The sequence below is a fragment of the Xyrauchen texanus genome, chromosome 3 (assembly GCF_025860055.1).
Source record: "Xyrauchen texanus isolate HMW12.3.18 chromosome 3, RBS_HiC_50CHRs, whole genome shotgun sequence".
Lineage (NCBI taxonomy): Eukaryota > Metazoa > Chordata > Actinopteri > Cypriniformes > Catostomidae > Xyrauchen > Xyrauchen texanus.
Genome location: NC_068278.1, coordinates 26,943,556 through 26,955,832, shown reverse-complemented (window position 1 = coordinate 26,955,832; position 12,277 = coordinate 26,943,556). Strand labels below are relative to the sequence as shown.

At 34.6% G+C, this 12,277-nt stretch overlaps 1 protein-coding gene across 1 annotated transcript; it reads right to left on the bottom strand.

The window, feature by feature from the left end:
• Nucleotides 1–4,037: 4,037 nt before the first annotated feature.
• Nucleotides 4,038–9,735, bottom strand: si:dkey-65b12.12 (uncharacterized). Its single transcript, XM_052109135.1, has 7 exons — nt 9,628–9,735; nt 9,124–9,480; nt 8,801–8,917; nt 7,102–7,158; nt 6,793–6,861; nt 6,577–6,645; nt 4,038–6,399 (listed from the first exon to the last, which is right to left on the bottom strand). The coding sequence occupies exons 1-7, from the start codon at nt 9,692–9,694 to the stop codon at nt 6,341–6,343; spliced, it is 795 nt and encodes a 264-aa protein (XP_051965095.1). The 5' UTR covers nt 9,695–9,735; the 3' UTR covers nt 4,038–6,340.
• Between the last annotated feature and the right edge of the window lie 2,542 nt (nt 9,736–12,277).

The window sequence follows — 12,277 nt, the reverse complement described above, 5'->3', positions numbered from 1 at the left end:
ATTCATGCAAAACATGAAGAAAATGCTGTGTTGCGCAGACATGATTTCTTACCTGTGTTACACACTCCTGTTGTGCCATATCCATACCTTAGTTTTCCACCATAAACATAAACAGCCATTTGTGAATCTCCAGATATGGTGATGGGTCCTTTCTGAGAACCCATTGACATGATTGCCCACACAAACCTTTTGTCTGCAGGAAACTCTGTCCACTTCAGTGACTTGCTGATAGTGTTGGCTGACCCTGCCTCAGCAACAATTACAGCCGTGTTATCATAACCATCTTGAGAGTAAATGGTCCATGATTTTGACATCTCGGAGGTGGGTATGACATTTGTTAGAAACTCATCATTGGGAAGATTGCTACTGAAATACATGACCATGATATTTTTGTTACTTTGAAGGATTTTTGCATTTCTTCCTACATTAACACCGGCAACTCCTCCAGAATGAAGCTTTTTTATTTTAGGATGCCTATTCCTATCGAAAATGGACACAATAGTGTTGTCCTCTGTGGCAACCACATAGGCTGTGTCTTTGCTTAAGTAGGACTGATGCATCGCAGGCACCAAATACTCATTGGAGAGCGACTCAATTGGGATCAGCTGCTCATAGACATGCTCGCAAGTGCCCACGATCGTGGAACACTCGTGTCCTGCCAGGACAGCCACTGGGAGTGTGGACATGATTTTTGTTCCAGACAAAGTTTCATAACTGCGAAGCTGATAAACCTCATTGGGGGCCAAAGTGATGGTTTTTGTCTTAGTTTTCCATTGTTTTGAACTGGGGAAAATGTCAACCGTGTTCATCTCCCTGCCATTGATGATGGCTACCTCCTTTCTGTATGGATATGGACCCGTGTTTGGAGTAAAAACTACATAACTTCTGCCAAGTTGATTTATTGGTAAAATCACACTGCTGTCTCCTGTGAATTCCTTTATGTTAGCCGACACTACTGCGATGTCAGCATTAGAGGAGATTGAAACAGTTTTGCGGAAGACTCCATCACCTTCAATCTCAGTGGTTGATGGGAGGGTAATCCATTTGGTCTCACCTTGTGCTATGGTCACCTTTTCATTATAAGATAGACCCTTAATCTCCACAATCACAGTTGCTGGGGTTTTCTGTGCTGTAATGGAGAGGGTCGGACTGGCTTTGCCATATTGGTAATTTGTCATAAAAGCAGTTATAAATTCACGCCCTATTGGACATCCCCTTACGGCTGTAGTGAGACAAAAATAGAATATTAGTGCTATTTTTTTCTCATAGCCAATTTCTAACTTTCGATGACTGTTCTAAATTGACTATACTCTATACAATTCTATATTGACAATGAAATAAGTGTGTATCATTGATGCACCATGTGAGATCATTAGATAGAAACAGCATTTTTACTAGTTATTTTTTTACATTGTAATAATTCACACAAAAATTAAAATTCTGTCATCATTCACGTTGCTCCAAACCCAGATATTTTTTCCCAGATGTTAGGCAAAATTTTGTGAGTAAATGATGAATGAATTTTCATTTTTGGGTGAACTATTACTTTAAAGACATAAATCCACCAACAACATTTACTGCGTTAACTCTTTTTACAGTATATATAGTTATTTATTGACCATATGATATGCATTTAGGCTTAAACCTAAAACTTACATTTAAAAAACTGTAAACAAAACTTAGTAAAAGTTTTAATAGTAACAAATACTATTAGTGCAATTAATAAAGGTCTAGCACTATAATATTTTTTTTAATATGTAATTAATCTTACCAGTTACTGTTAGCACTGCAAGGCAGAGAAGAAAAGACTGTGTCTCCATGACTGTAAAAGAGGAATAATAATTTTTAATTCCTGGTGAATGTAACTTTAAATCCAGTTTAATGGTAATGAAAAAAAAAAATATTTTAAAGCAATGATATTTACCTACCTGGAGGCCAGTTCTCTTTTGAACAAATTATTTTAAATGAATGGAGGGCTTATATAGTATGGCTAGTAAAAAAAAAAACATGAATATATTCCCAGAAACAGGATCTTATTATTAAGATACTTTGAAATGTGTGTGTGTTTAAGTCTATAAACAATATTATATACACACTGTTCTGCTTCCCTGTTAAAGCAAACATGAGAATGGAGAAGGTAAGACAGAACCAACATAATTACAAATCATATTTGTGAATATTGTGAACAAATACACTTAGAGGAGGGAGGGATTCAAATGGCTAAATATGTGTGTGTGTATGGATTAAAATATGAACATACCACTATGTACTTCTCCTCCCTTTACAGGCAAAAAAACCAAACATTGTGTGCGCTGAACATTCAACATAGTCATTGGTGGCACCTGCTTTAGCAGCAGGGACTTTTTCCAAATATTTCTGGTAATGAAAATTCCTTTAATGTCTAAAGACTGATCTGAGGTCACTGTGTATTAATCATTTCTGTTTGATTATGCTGTTCCTGTATGCAGTTTAGCATTTAATATCTACAATATTTGGTGGTGACTTTGTGTACTATGATGCATTAGTCATATAGAAACTTGACGACAGTCACTTGACTTCAGGTAAAAGCTGTTTGCCCAGCTTCCCTGTTTAAATTGATTGTTTGATCAATGTGACAGCACAAATAGAAGCACTTGGAGCCCAAATATTGTCAGTTGACCTACAGTACACATATATTCATGTATGGAATTAGTTATCACCACTTAAAGACATCACTTCTCAGAACTGCTTATCTGTTTTCCCTCATCTAATTCAAAACTGGCCCTTAAGAATAATAAACGAGATCATGTCTACTTTAAACATTTATTCTGACTTACCCCTGTTCATGTCTGGACTGAACAACGTCATTTCTGATGGAAACCAAATTTACACTTAACCAGTAGCAATGCACGGTATAGTAAAGGTAAAACTGTCAAAATAAACATGGTAAAAAAAAAATAAAAATAAATATATATATATATATATATATATATATATATATATATATATATGTGTAGATAATCAGGTACAGTCATGACCAAAAATACTGACTCCTTTAAAGAAGAAAATCTGTTGATGTTTGGGGGCTGCCTTGCTGACAATAGGAGAGGGTGCCTTGAATCTATGAAAGGCATGATGACATCAGGAGATTACCACATTTGAACAACATAATGTTGAAACAACAGTTTGGAAGAAGACACCCTTCAAATTGGGGAGAACTGGAACTGTATATGCAATAAGCTAAGATTAATATTTTCTTTGTTTTGATTCGTAAAGAAAATACAATAATTTTACAATCATATTTACAAATGTATTGCTTTGTATTTACTTTCATTTTATGAAAGTGCTTTGAACTGTAATTTTTTTGTCTTAAAAATGTAATAATAAAATACAAAATTTATATTAAATATTTCCTTTTGCCTTTTTGTTTTGATCCACTCCAAACCAAAGAAATGCACGTGTTGATATCAAAAGATTTAGGAGAAAGTTGCATTATACTTATGACTGTACCATTACACTCTGGCCATGATGGTAGAGTCAAGCAATGACAAGGTCATAAGTTTGATCCCCAGGAAACACACCAATTTATTCATTGAATGCATTGTACTGTAAGTAACTTTGGATAAAAGCATCTGCCAGATGTGTGACTGTACTCCAACAGATAATAGTCAAACTAGCCATCCTTCTCTAACAGTCACCAAACTTTAGTTTGAGTGTGGTACTCTCGTACAGAACTAGCTTTTTATGCTGGTGACATTGCAGTTAGATGTTAGTCCTAACAAAAGATGTTATCAGAACATGTGCTCATTGCCAACCCATAACACAAATATGCACTCCCCTAATCTTGTTAAACCTCTTGAGTGATAATAGATGAGAACATACAGCTGAGTATCTATACAGCCTCCTGCTGTATAGATACTCAGCTGGATATATATACTCAGAGGATATATATCCTCTCTATAATTGTCAGAATGAAGAAGAGTTAATTCTACCTTATACAAGGACAATTCTTTGTCACATGAAAAGAAAGCTCGAGTCATATCAGTGGCATAAAAAAAGTGGTTTTATTCTACATAGGCAAAACAACACCCATTATTTATACCATGATCAGTGGAAATATGTAAATTCTTCACACTGTTTTGTTTGTTGGTAACAGACACTGTACCTATGCCCGAATCACAGCTTCAGAATTGTTTTTATTTATTTATTTTTACATTTTGATCCCAATTTGGAATGCCCAATTCCCACTACTAAGTAAGTCCTCGTGGTGGTGTGGTTACTCACCACAATCCGGGTGGTGGAGGTCAAGTCTCAGTTGCCTCTGCTTCTGAGACAGTCAATCCACACAGCTTATCATGTGGCTCATTGTGTATGACACTGCAGAGACCCACAGCATGTGGAGGCTCATGCTGTTCTCCACGATCCACACACAAATTACCAACACACAGATTGAGATCGAGAACCACTAATCGTGACTATGAGGAGGTTACCCCATGTGACTCTACCCTCCCTTGCAACCGGGCCAATTTGGTTGCTTAGAAGACCTGGCTGGAGTCACTCAGCACACCCTGGATTCAAACTTGTGACTCCAGGGGTGGTAGTCAACGTCTTTACTCGCTGAGCTACCCAGGCCTTACAACTTCAGAATTGTGACATTTTTAAAAACAGTTAAAAAGTAAACTGTATTGACCAAGTAAACGATACAGAAATCTCCCGTTTCAGACAAAAAATTAGCCAGTTCCTAAATTTCTTCTTTGCCAATGAATAGTTCCTAAAAAAGCCAAAGCATCAAATCATGAATAAATATTTTGAGGTGCAATGCCTCACTTATAACATAAAATACATTTGTCACCACCTACTGGCATATATCGTAATTTAACAAATGAGGTTGTCCGAGATGATTAAAATAAGAAATCCATTAAAAATCTAAATGTATTCACTTTATATTTGTGACCATGTTGGTTTCATAGATTTAGAAAAAATAAAATAAAATATATAACATTTTCTATAAAGAATTATTTATAGGTTTGAAAAATGTCAAGTGGTATAATCATCCATTCAAATATTTTCCTTGCTTCTTGAAAATATGCAAATGTTCACAACTTATTTATTCATTAATTTTTTTTACCTTTTCATAAAAATGCCAAAATATCTATTTTGTGATGATGGATTTTAGTTTTTATGGTTTACATTACAACAGAATGACTACCTGTATGTTGGTTACACCACCAGACTTTGAATTGGTGGACAAGTTTGTAAAATATTTATAATATTTTAATACAGTTTCTTTTCCTGTTTATTGTTTTTAAGAAATAATAATAAAACAATATTCCCAACTACATTTCCTTTGTCATGATTGTTGCTTTTTTTGTTGTTTATTTATTAATTTATTTAAAAAATGGGATTTGTGATTTTTATTTTTAGGAAAGATGCAAAAGGTAACCCCTTTCAGTCACGATTACTGAAGCAGTGTGGATCCTGCCATCTGCCAAATTTAACTACAGTATATTGCACGATTATCCTAAAATAAAGAGAATGTTTAACTGAGTTAGAAACCTTGCAAGTGCCATGTTTCAATTGAACACATGTAATTTGGTGCACAAAAATAATTAAACAAAATAAGAAAATATATAATAATACTGTAAGCTATGGTAAATTGTTTTGCCTGATGAGCTTCGTGTTTACTATTGTCATACCTACAGTATCAGGATCATGTTTAGTATGATTTTTTTTGTAGGGCTATTGAGTGTAATGTGTGCACTTCCTATGCTAGTGTAAACGATAATAATATGTGATGGAATTTATATGGGCATTTTTAAAGTTTTAAACATTGCCTTTACCTAGAGATGACATAAAAACAGTCACTTTAATAAGTTAATGGATACTGGCCTAAAGTACCTTTATATTCATTTCTGTAATTATTTAATTTCTATACCAACTTTAATTTGTAATTTCCATACATTACCTATGATAGCAACCAGGATGTTGCACTTGTTTATTACTGCACCTGTGGCCCTGTTTGTTTGTATGTGGACAGGTGCAAAGTCTTCAGTGGTTTAGGTGATAAAGTTGTTCAGATTAGTTTCACACCCATTCATGCTCAATATAGCAGCTAAGCAAACAGTGTGACTTTAAACAAATATAACAGATAAAGAGAAAACAGATATACAAAATGCACAATCTGGATGTGACTCCATTAGCTTAAAATGAGAATAAATAAGGGGCCCAATGTGACAAGCTACAGTGGTTTTTGACATCTCTATAGACAGATTTTCAGTTTGTGAAAAATGTATATGCACGATGAGGTGATCATTTTGATGATAAGCTGTCTTACGGAGCATTTCTTCCACTCTTGTTAGATTCACATGACATGGTCTGTTGCTGTGGTGGAGCTGTTTTTAATATCATTACCCACATGAACTGGTGAGAAAGCAAACCATTATGAGATAAATGTCTTATGAAATAGAGAGACTCTGTATAAAATATTTGATAAGGAAAGCTGTTAACATTTTAAGGCCATTCAAAATTCTTTGTGTAATGCTGAGGACATATTTCTGAGATTTATAGTAAAGTAAAATCTTCATTGTGCAAAATTACCATCGCTGTGAACACAGTTGTGTGGCTTATGGGCAACTGATGCATATGTTATTTCATCAACATTTTGTCCTGAAATAACAGAGAAAATTGTTGTTATCAATGCAAGTTAAAATGTACATATTGAAGGCTATTCAAAAATCTTTTTGTAATACTGACAACATATTTCTATTGATTAAAATAAGTAAGTCTTGTAACATCTTCATTGTGCAAAATTACCATCGCTGTTAACAGAGTTGTGTGGCTTATAGGCAACTGATGCATATGTTATTTCATAGCCTGCTTGTCCTAAAAGAACAGAGAATATCATAATATTTAAATTTTGTTATTTACAATTATAAGATTTTAATAATATAATAATTAAAAATTTGTGCCCAGGGCTCAGTCATGTTTTCCAGATTATTCAATTACTCCACAAACATTCACTTTTTAAGACTATCCAGTCTCACTCTGGAAGAGATGTTATCAGTTTATTTGAGTATGAAAAGCATTAAAATAAACTGGAAAAAAGCAAACAAACAGATTTACCTTCATTATCTTGGCATTCAGGTGAATTATGGTCAACCGATCCATAGACTGTTTTTTCTGAAAGAAAATAATTTTTCATAATGTCAATCTTTGTACAGTGGTCCCAAAATATTTGTACATTTACTCCATACTAGAAATTAAAGAAAAATAACTAGCCACACTTTTGTATTTTTGCAACTGGTCCCATGGTAATTAAGTTGATTACCCTGAGATCACACAGGAGTTGCTCATCACTGTTACTATTGACAACAATAGAATGTCCAAGTACTTTGTATGTTTTGCTTAAAAAATATTATTGTGTTAATAAAAGCCACTTTGTTTAACAGGTTTGTCAAAAAACATTTAAGAGAGACTTGATCAAATATATATTAATCATTCTCATTTAGAAGCACTTTAAACCAGCATCTATAGCTGACCTTCTGTGTTAATCATGTCTTTATCCCTGAGAGACCCTAGCATTAATGTTCTTGACATATTATTTATCTATTTTTTGTCACTCTTAAACATGTTTTTAGGAAACCAATGATTATAAAATAAATAAATAAAAATGGCAATGCTGGGCATTTAGGGTTGCAAATTTTAATTACTGTTTTTTTAATACAGCAAGTTAAACTTTCAAGTTCACAACACAATTCAACACAAATGTATATAATTTAGTTTGTTTTATTACAACCGGTAAGGGTAAACTCATAAACAGTTAATAACTTTAAATATTTAAAGTCTTTAAAACAGTATTCTTTGCAAAAGATCATCTGAATATTCTTAAAACTTTAGGTTTACATTTTCCTTTTTTTTCTCATTTACAATTTCAATTTCAAAATCACTTAAATCTCCGTTAACAATTGCTTCCAACACATCCTGAACTGAAAAACACCTTCCTCCTTTTGTCAATGTCTTTCTGAAAAGATATAGAATATGCCCTTCTCTTACCTACTGTATGCAGTGTAATACATGCAGTGCATTTTAAATAAAACAAATTAATTAATGATACAATAACGAGAATACAGCACAAAAAACAGAGCTGAAAATCATTTGGAATAGTTTATGTATGATTTACTGCGTAAAGTTTCATTGTGTGAGAAACAGAAAAAAGTTTGACCACTAATGCCCAGTGTTGCGTTTTTGCTACACTTAAAAAAGGTTTAAGTAAGTTGATAATTTAGGGCATGTAAGCTTTTTTTCAATCACTAAACATGTTAGGAATTATGAAAAAAAATATTTGATGTCAAATACATACTTGACAAATGGCTTAATTTGTTTCAGAAGTGTTAAACAGTGTCAGCAAGCTGGTATTTTTGGTTTTACTTAAGCAAGTTGTGGCAGTTAATATGCAGATATATCCTGCAAAAACTGATGCAGTGAGAAAGCTCTGAGTGTCAGCTACTGTTACATGTGGTTTTGACCATTTAATGAAAATTAGCTATTATTTGATTGCTTTGTAAAATATTGCAATTCTGCAACACTGGGTCTCTGAGGGTTAAAGCATTTAACTTTTTAACTAAAATTTAACTAAAATTTAAACCAGTGGTGGATTTAGGCATTGGCGACATGGGCAGTCGGCCAGGGCGGCATCTTGCGGGTGGTGTGGCACGAGGCGGCACACCCAACCAGAATGAAAAGGTTTTTCATTGTTATGTTGTTTTTTTTAATACAATTATTTCTGAGTCATCAGGTTTCATAGTGTAGTTATCAAACTTACTTTTTGTCCGTGTATAGTAACAACATGCTGTGAACACACAGAGAAGCAGAACTCCTCCTCCTGCTGCTAACATGAGCTGCCAGTTATTCAGCAGTGATAACTTAAAAGCAGTGAGACCTGATCAAGAAAATACATTCAACTGCAATGAAAGTTAATTGCTCTAAAAATAACATTTAGATTATTTGATATAAACCACTTTAAATCCACCCATGTCAAGACACATTTAAAATAGCATGACTCGTGCTTTTTAGCATATTAAACAAACTAAAAGACATTAATTTCCTCTTAAGGTCCATTTAAGTAGTTACAATTCAAATACTCACTGAGATGTGTGTGCTTAAAGCCCAGAGAACAGTTGGACTCTCTGTACACTTCACAGCGATAGAGACCAAGATCAGACCGCTGCACATCACGAATGAGGATGGAGAAGTTTCCAGAGCCAGAGAGATTAGGGAATGCCTTAATTCTTTTTCCTCTTTGATTCCAGAACAACACTTCACCACTTACTTTGATCTCTACGATAGAGTCATCTGGTGTATTAATATGAGTCCACACAACACTCACAGTCAAGATTGATCCAGAGAAGGCTGGTTCAAAGTAACATGGAAGCAGAATTTCAGACTGCAGCTCTGTGGTTAAATTAGTTCTTGTAACTAAGTAACTTTGACACACACCATGCCCTGTGTGAAAGATTTGAAATTATTAATGATAGACAAGTCACACTTTTAAGGGTTCAATAAAGATGATATAAAAGTAGGCTAACAGTACAGCTAATAAACCTAAATAGTTAATTCCTATTCAGGCCTTCATAAAATGTATTCATTTACCTCTGACATGACAGCAACACAACAGCAACCACACCCAAGAGATATTCAGTCCAAACAGCATGACCATTTTCTGATCTAGACACTGAAGCTGCAGTAGATGTGCATTGAGTTCAAGTGCTGTGAGGTGAGAATTCATGCATGTCACTTCCTGAAAATGCTGAAAACAGCAGGCACAAACGCATCAGTTTCTCTGAAAAACCACAATGATCACTGCAAATAAACAACTTGTTTAAAAATGTGTTATTCATTACAAAAAAAGATAATGATGTACTTTTGATAGAGAGATCATTTGAAGATCAAAGCGTAATTTATAAAAATGATAAGACATCCGTGAAACTTCAGTTTTTGTTATCAGGGTGAATAAACTCAAATAGTCTTCAAATGTAAAGATCAATATTAGATTGTAGGCGATTTTGATGGTGGACAGGAGTCATCTTGGGCACTCTAGCAGCCCCATACACAGCAGGGTGTGATACACTGTGTTGTGACACATTCCTCCTGTAACCATCATTAAAATGTTCTGTGATTTGTGCCACAGTAAACCTTTAAAAACAGACGGGAAAGCCTTTGTTGCCCTCACGTATCGATGAGCCTTGGGCACCAAACACCCTGTCACTAGTTTGTGGTTTGTTCCTCCTCAGACCACTGTCGGTACTCACCCAGCTTACCGTCTAATCTACCCAGACCTTGACATGTGGCCTTGTTAGAAGATGATCAACGTTATTCACTTCACCTGTGAGTGGTCATAATGTTTTGGCTCATCAGTGTATATAGACATTTCTTGAGTATTTAAATAGAATATTTGAGGCTCCTTTACAGGTTGATGAGAAGCTCTTCAAAGATTCCACTTGTGTGGCATCTGAACCCTCCTAATGGTGCCTCAATTTTTATTTATTTTTTTACAGTGCATTTTCTTTCTGTAGACTGAGTGTGTTTAGTCGTCAGACTATAAAATTTCATTTGGTGAAGATTTAATTTGATTCATAAAAAAATAAATAAATGCATAATAAAAATAATAATAATAATATATATATATATATATATATATATATATATATATATATATATATATATATAAATATATATACAAATACTATTGTAGGTCCAAATCAAAAGTTGCACTGAGAAGTTTTGGACACCATGTTACTTTTGCATAATTTAAATGTTTTTATTTTATATATATATATATACAAGTGTGAATATGTGAAAGCAAACCTCTAAAAAACATAACACTTTAGTTACATCACCACAAACAGCATCCTGTCTGTCTCGTCTGCCACTAAAACAAATTGTGACACTGTATTGGGGTGGCTCTGGCTCAGGTGGTAGAGCGGGTTGGCTGCCAATCGCAGGGTTGTTGATTCGATTCCCGGCATCTGTAATATTCCCTTGGGCAAGACACTGAACACCAAGTTGCTCCCAATGGCAGGTTGGTGCCTTGCATGTGTATGTGTGTGAATGGGTGAATGGGACACAGTGTAAAGTGCTTTGGTAACCTCTAAGGTAAAAAAAAAAAAAACACTATATAAGTGCAGACCATTTACCACGTAATTTATGAAATAAGAAAATGTATTTCTCGATCATTATGTAATTTTTGACACTTTACTATAGTAATATATTCCATTAATTTTGATTACTGTGCTAAGATAGCCCCTTTAAATCAGCACATATATCTTTATTAGCAATTTGCTTTTTCATTTTTCAGATTAATTCTTGGTGAAGCCAAATGAACAGTGGGGCACTTTAAAGACGTCTCAGCACATACAACACATAGCCTACTAATGAATATCTTCAGTGTATGAGTATCTTCAGTGTACAGTATATTTATTTGGATAAAAGCTTTTGCCAAATGCATAAATGCAAATATTTATGTATTTCTGTTTGAACCCACATAATAGTTGTGAGAAATATGAAATTGTACATGCTGTCCTGCTCTGTGTTTTTGCTCTTTATGTATGTGTGCTCAGTTGACCCCAGATGCACGCCGCATGCCTTCGGGTGTGTATGGTATTGTAGCAGTATATTTAGCACTTGCTGTCTTGTTCCTCTTTCTTTCTTCCTCTTTATGATGTTCCGTATTCCGTAAGCATACTTATTTTTGTGAATTGAATAGGTAATACTTGTTTTCGTGAGGTGAACAGGGTCAGCCAGATGGCAGACCGTCTGGGGCATCTGTATATGGTCCTGTTCCTGTGTCACTCCGGTGTACCCAGTTTCTCCCCCTTAATCAAGCCTTGTTGTCACTTTACTATTGGCTGTTCCTTGCCTCATGAAGAATTTAAATAACATGCTTGCTGTAATAAACATTGAGTAGATTGAATATAGACACTGTGTGTGTTGTTGTTCTTTCTCCTCCCTTCTGGAAGACTTCAGAGGCACAGACTCACGGCTGTAACCTGACCGGGCACATGAGACATAAATTAGAAGGACCAGGGAATTTTGGGACCACTACGATATTCCAAATATTCCTAACAATATTATTGTTCCCACAATTCAATGTTTTAACAGAACTTTCATTAAGCCAAATAGATATGCAACCAGTCACAACCAAACCTCATTATTCTTTACCGAGTCAAACTCTTGAGACATTTACTTACTTTATACTTTATTGTCCACAGCTCTGGGAATTTGTCTTTGGCTTCTCATACAA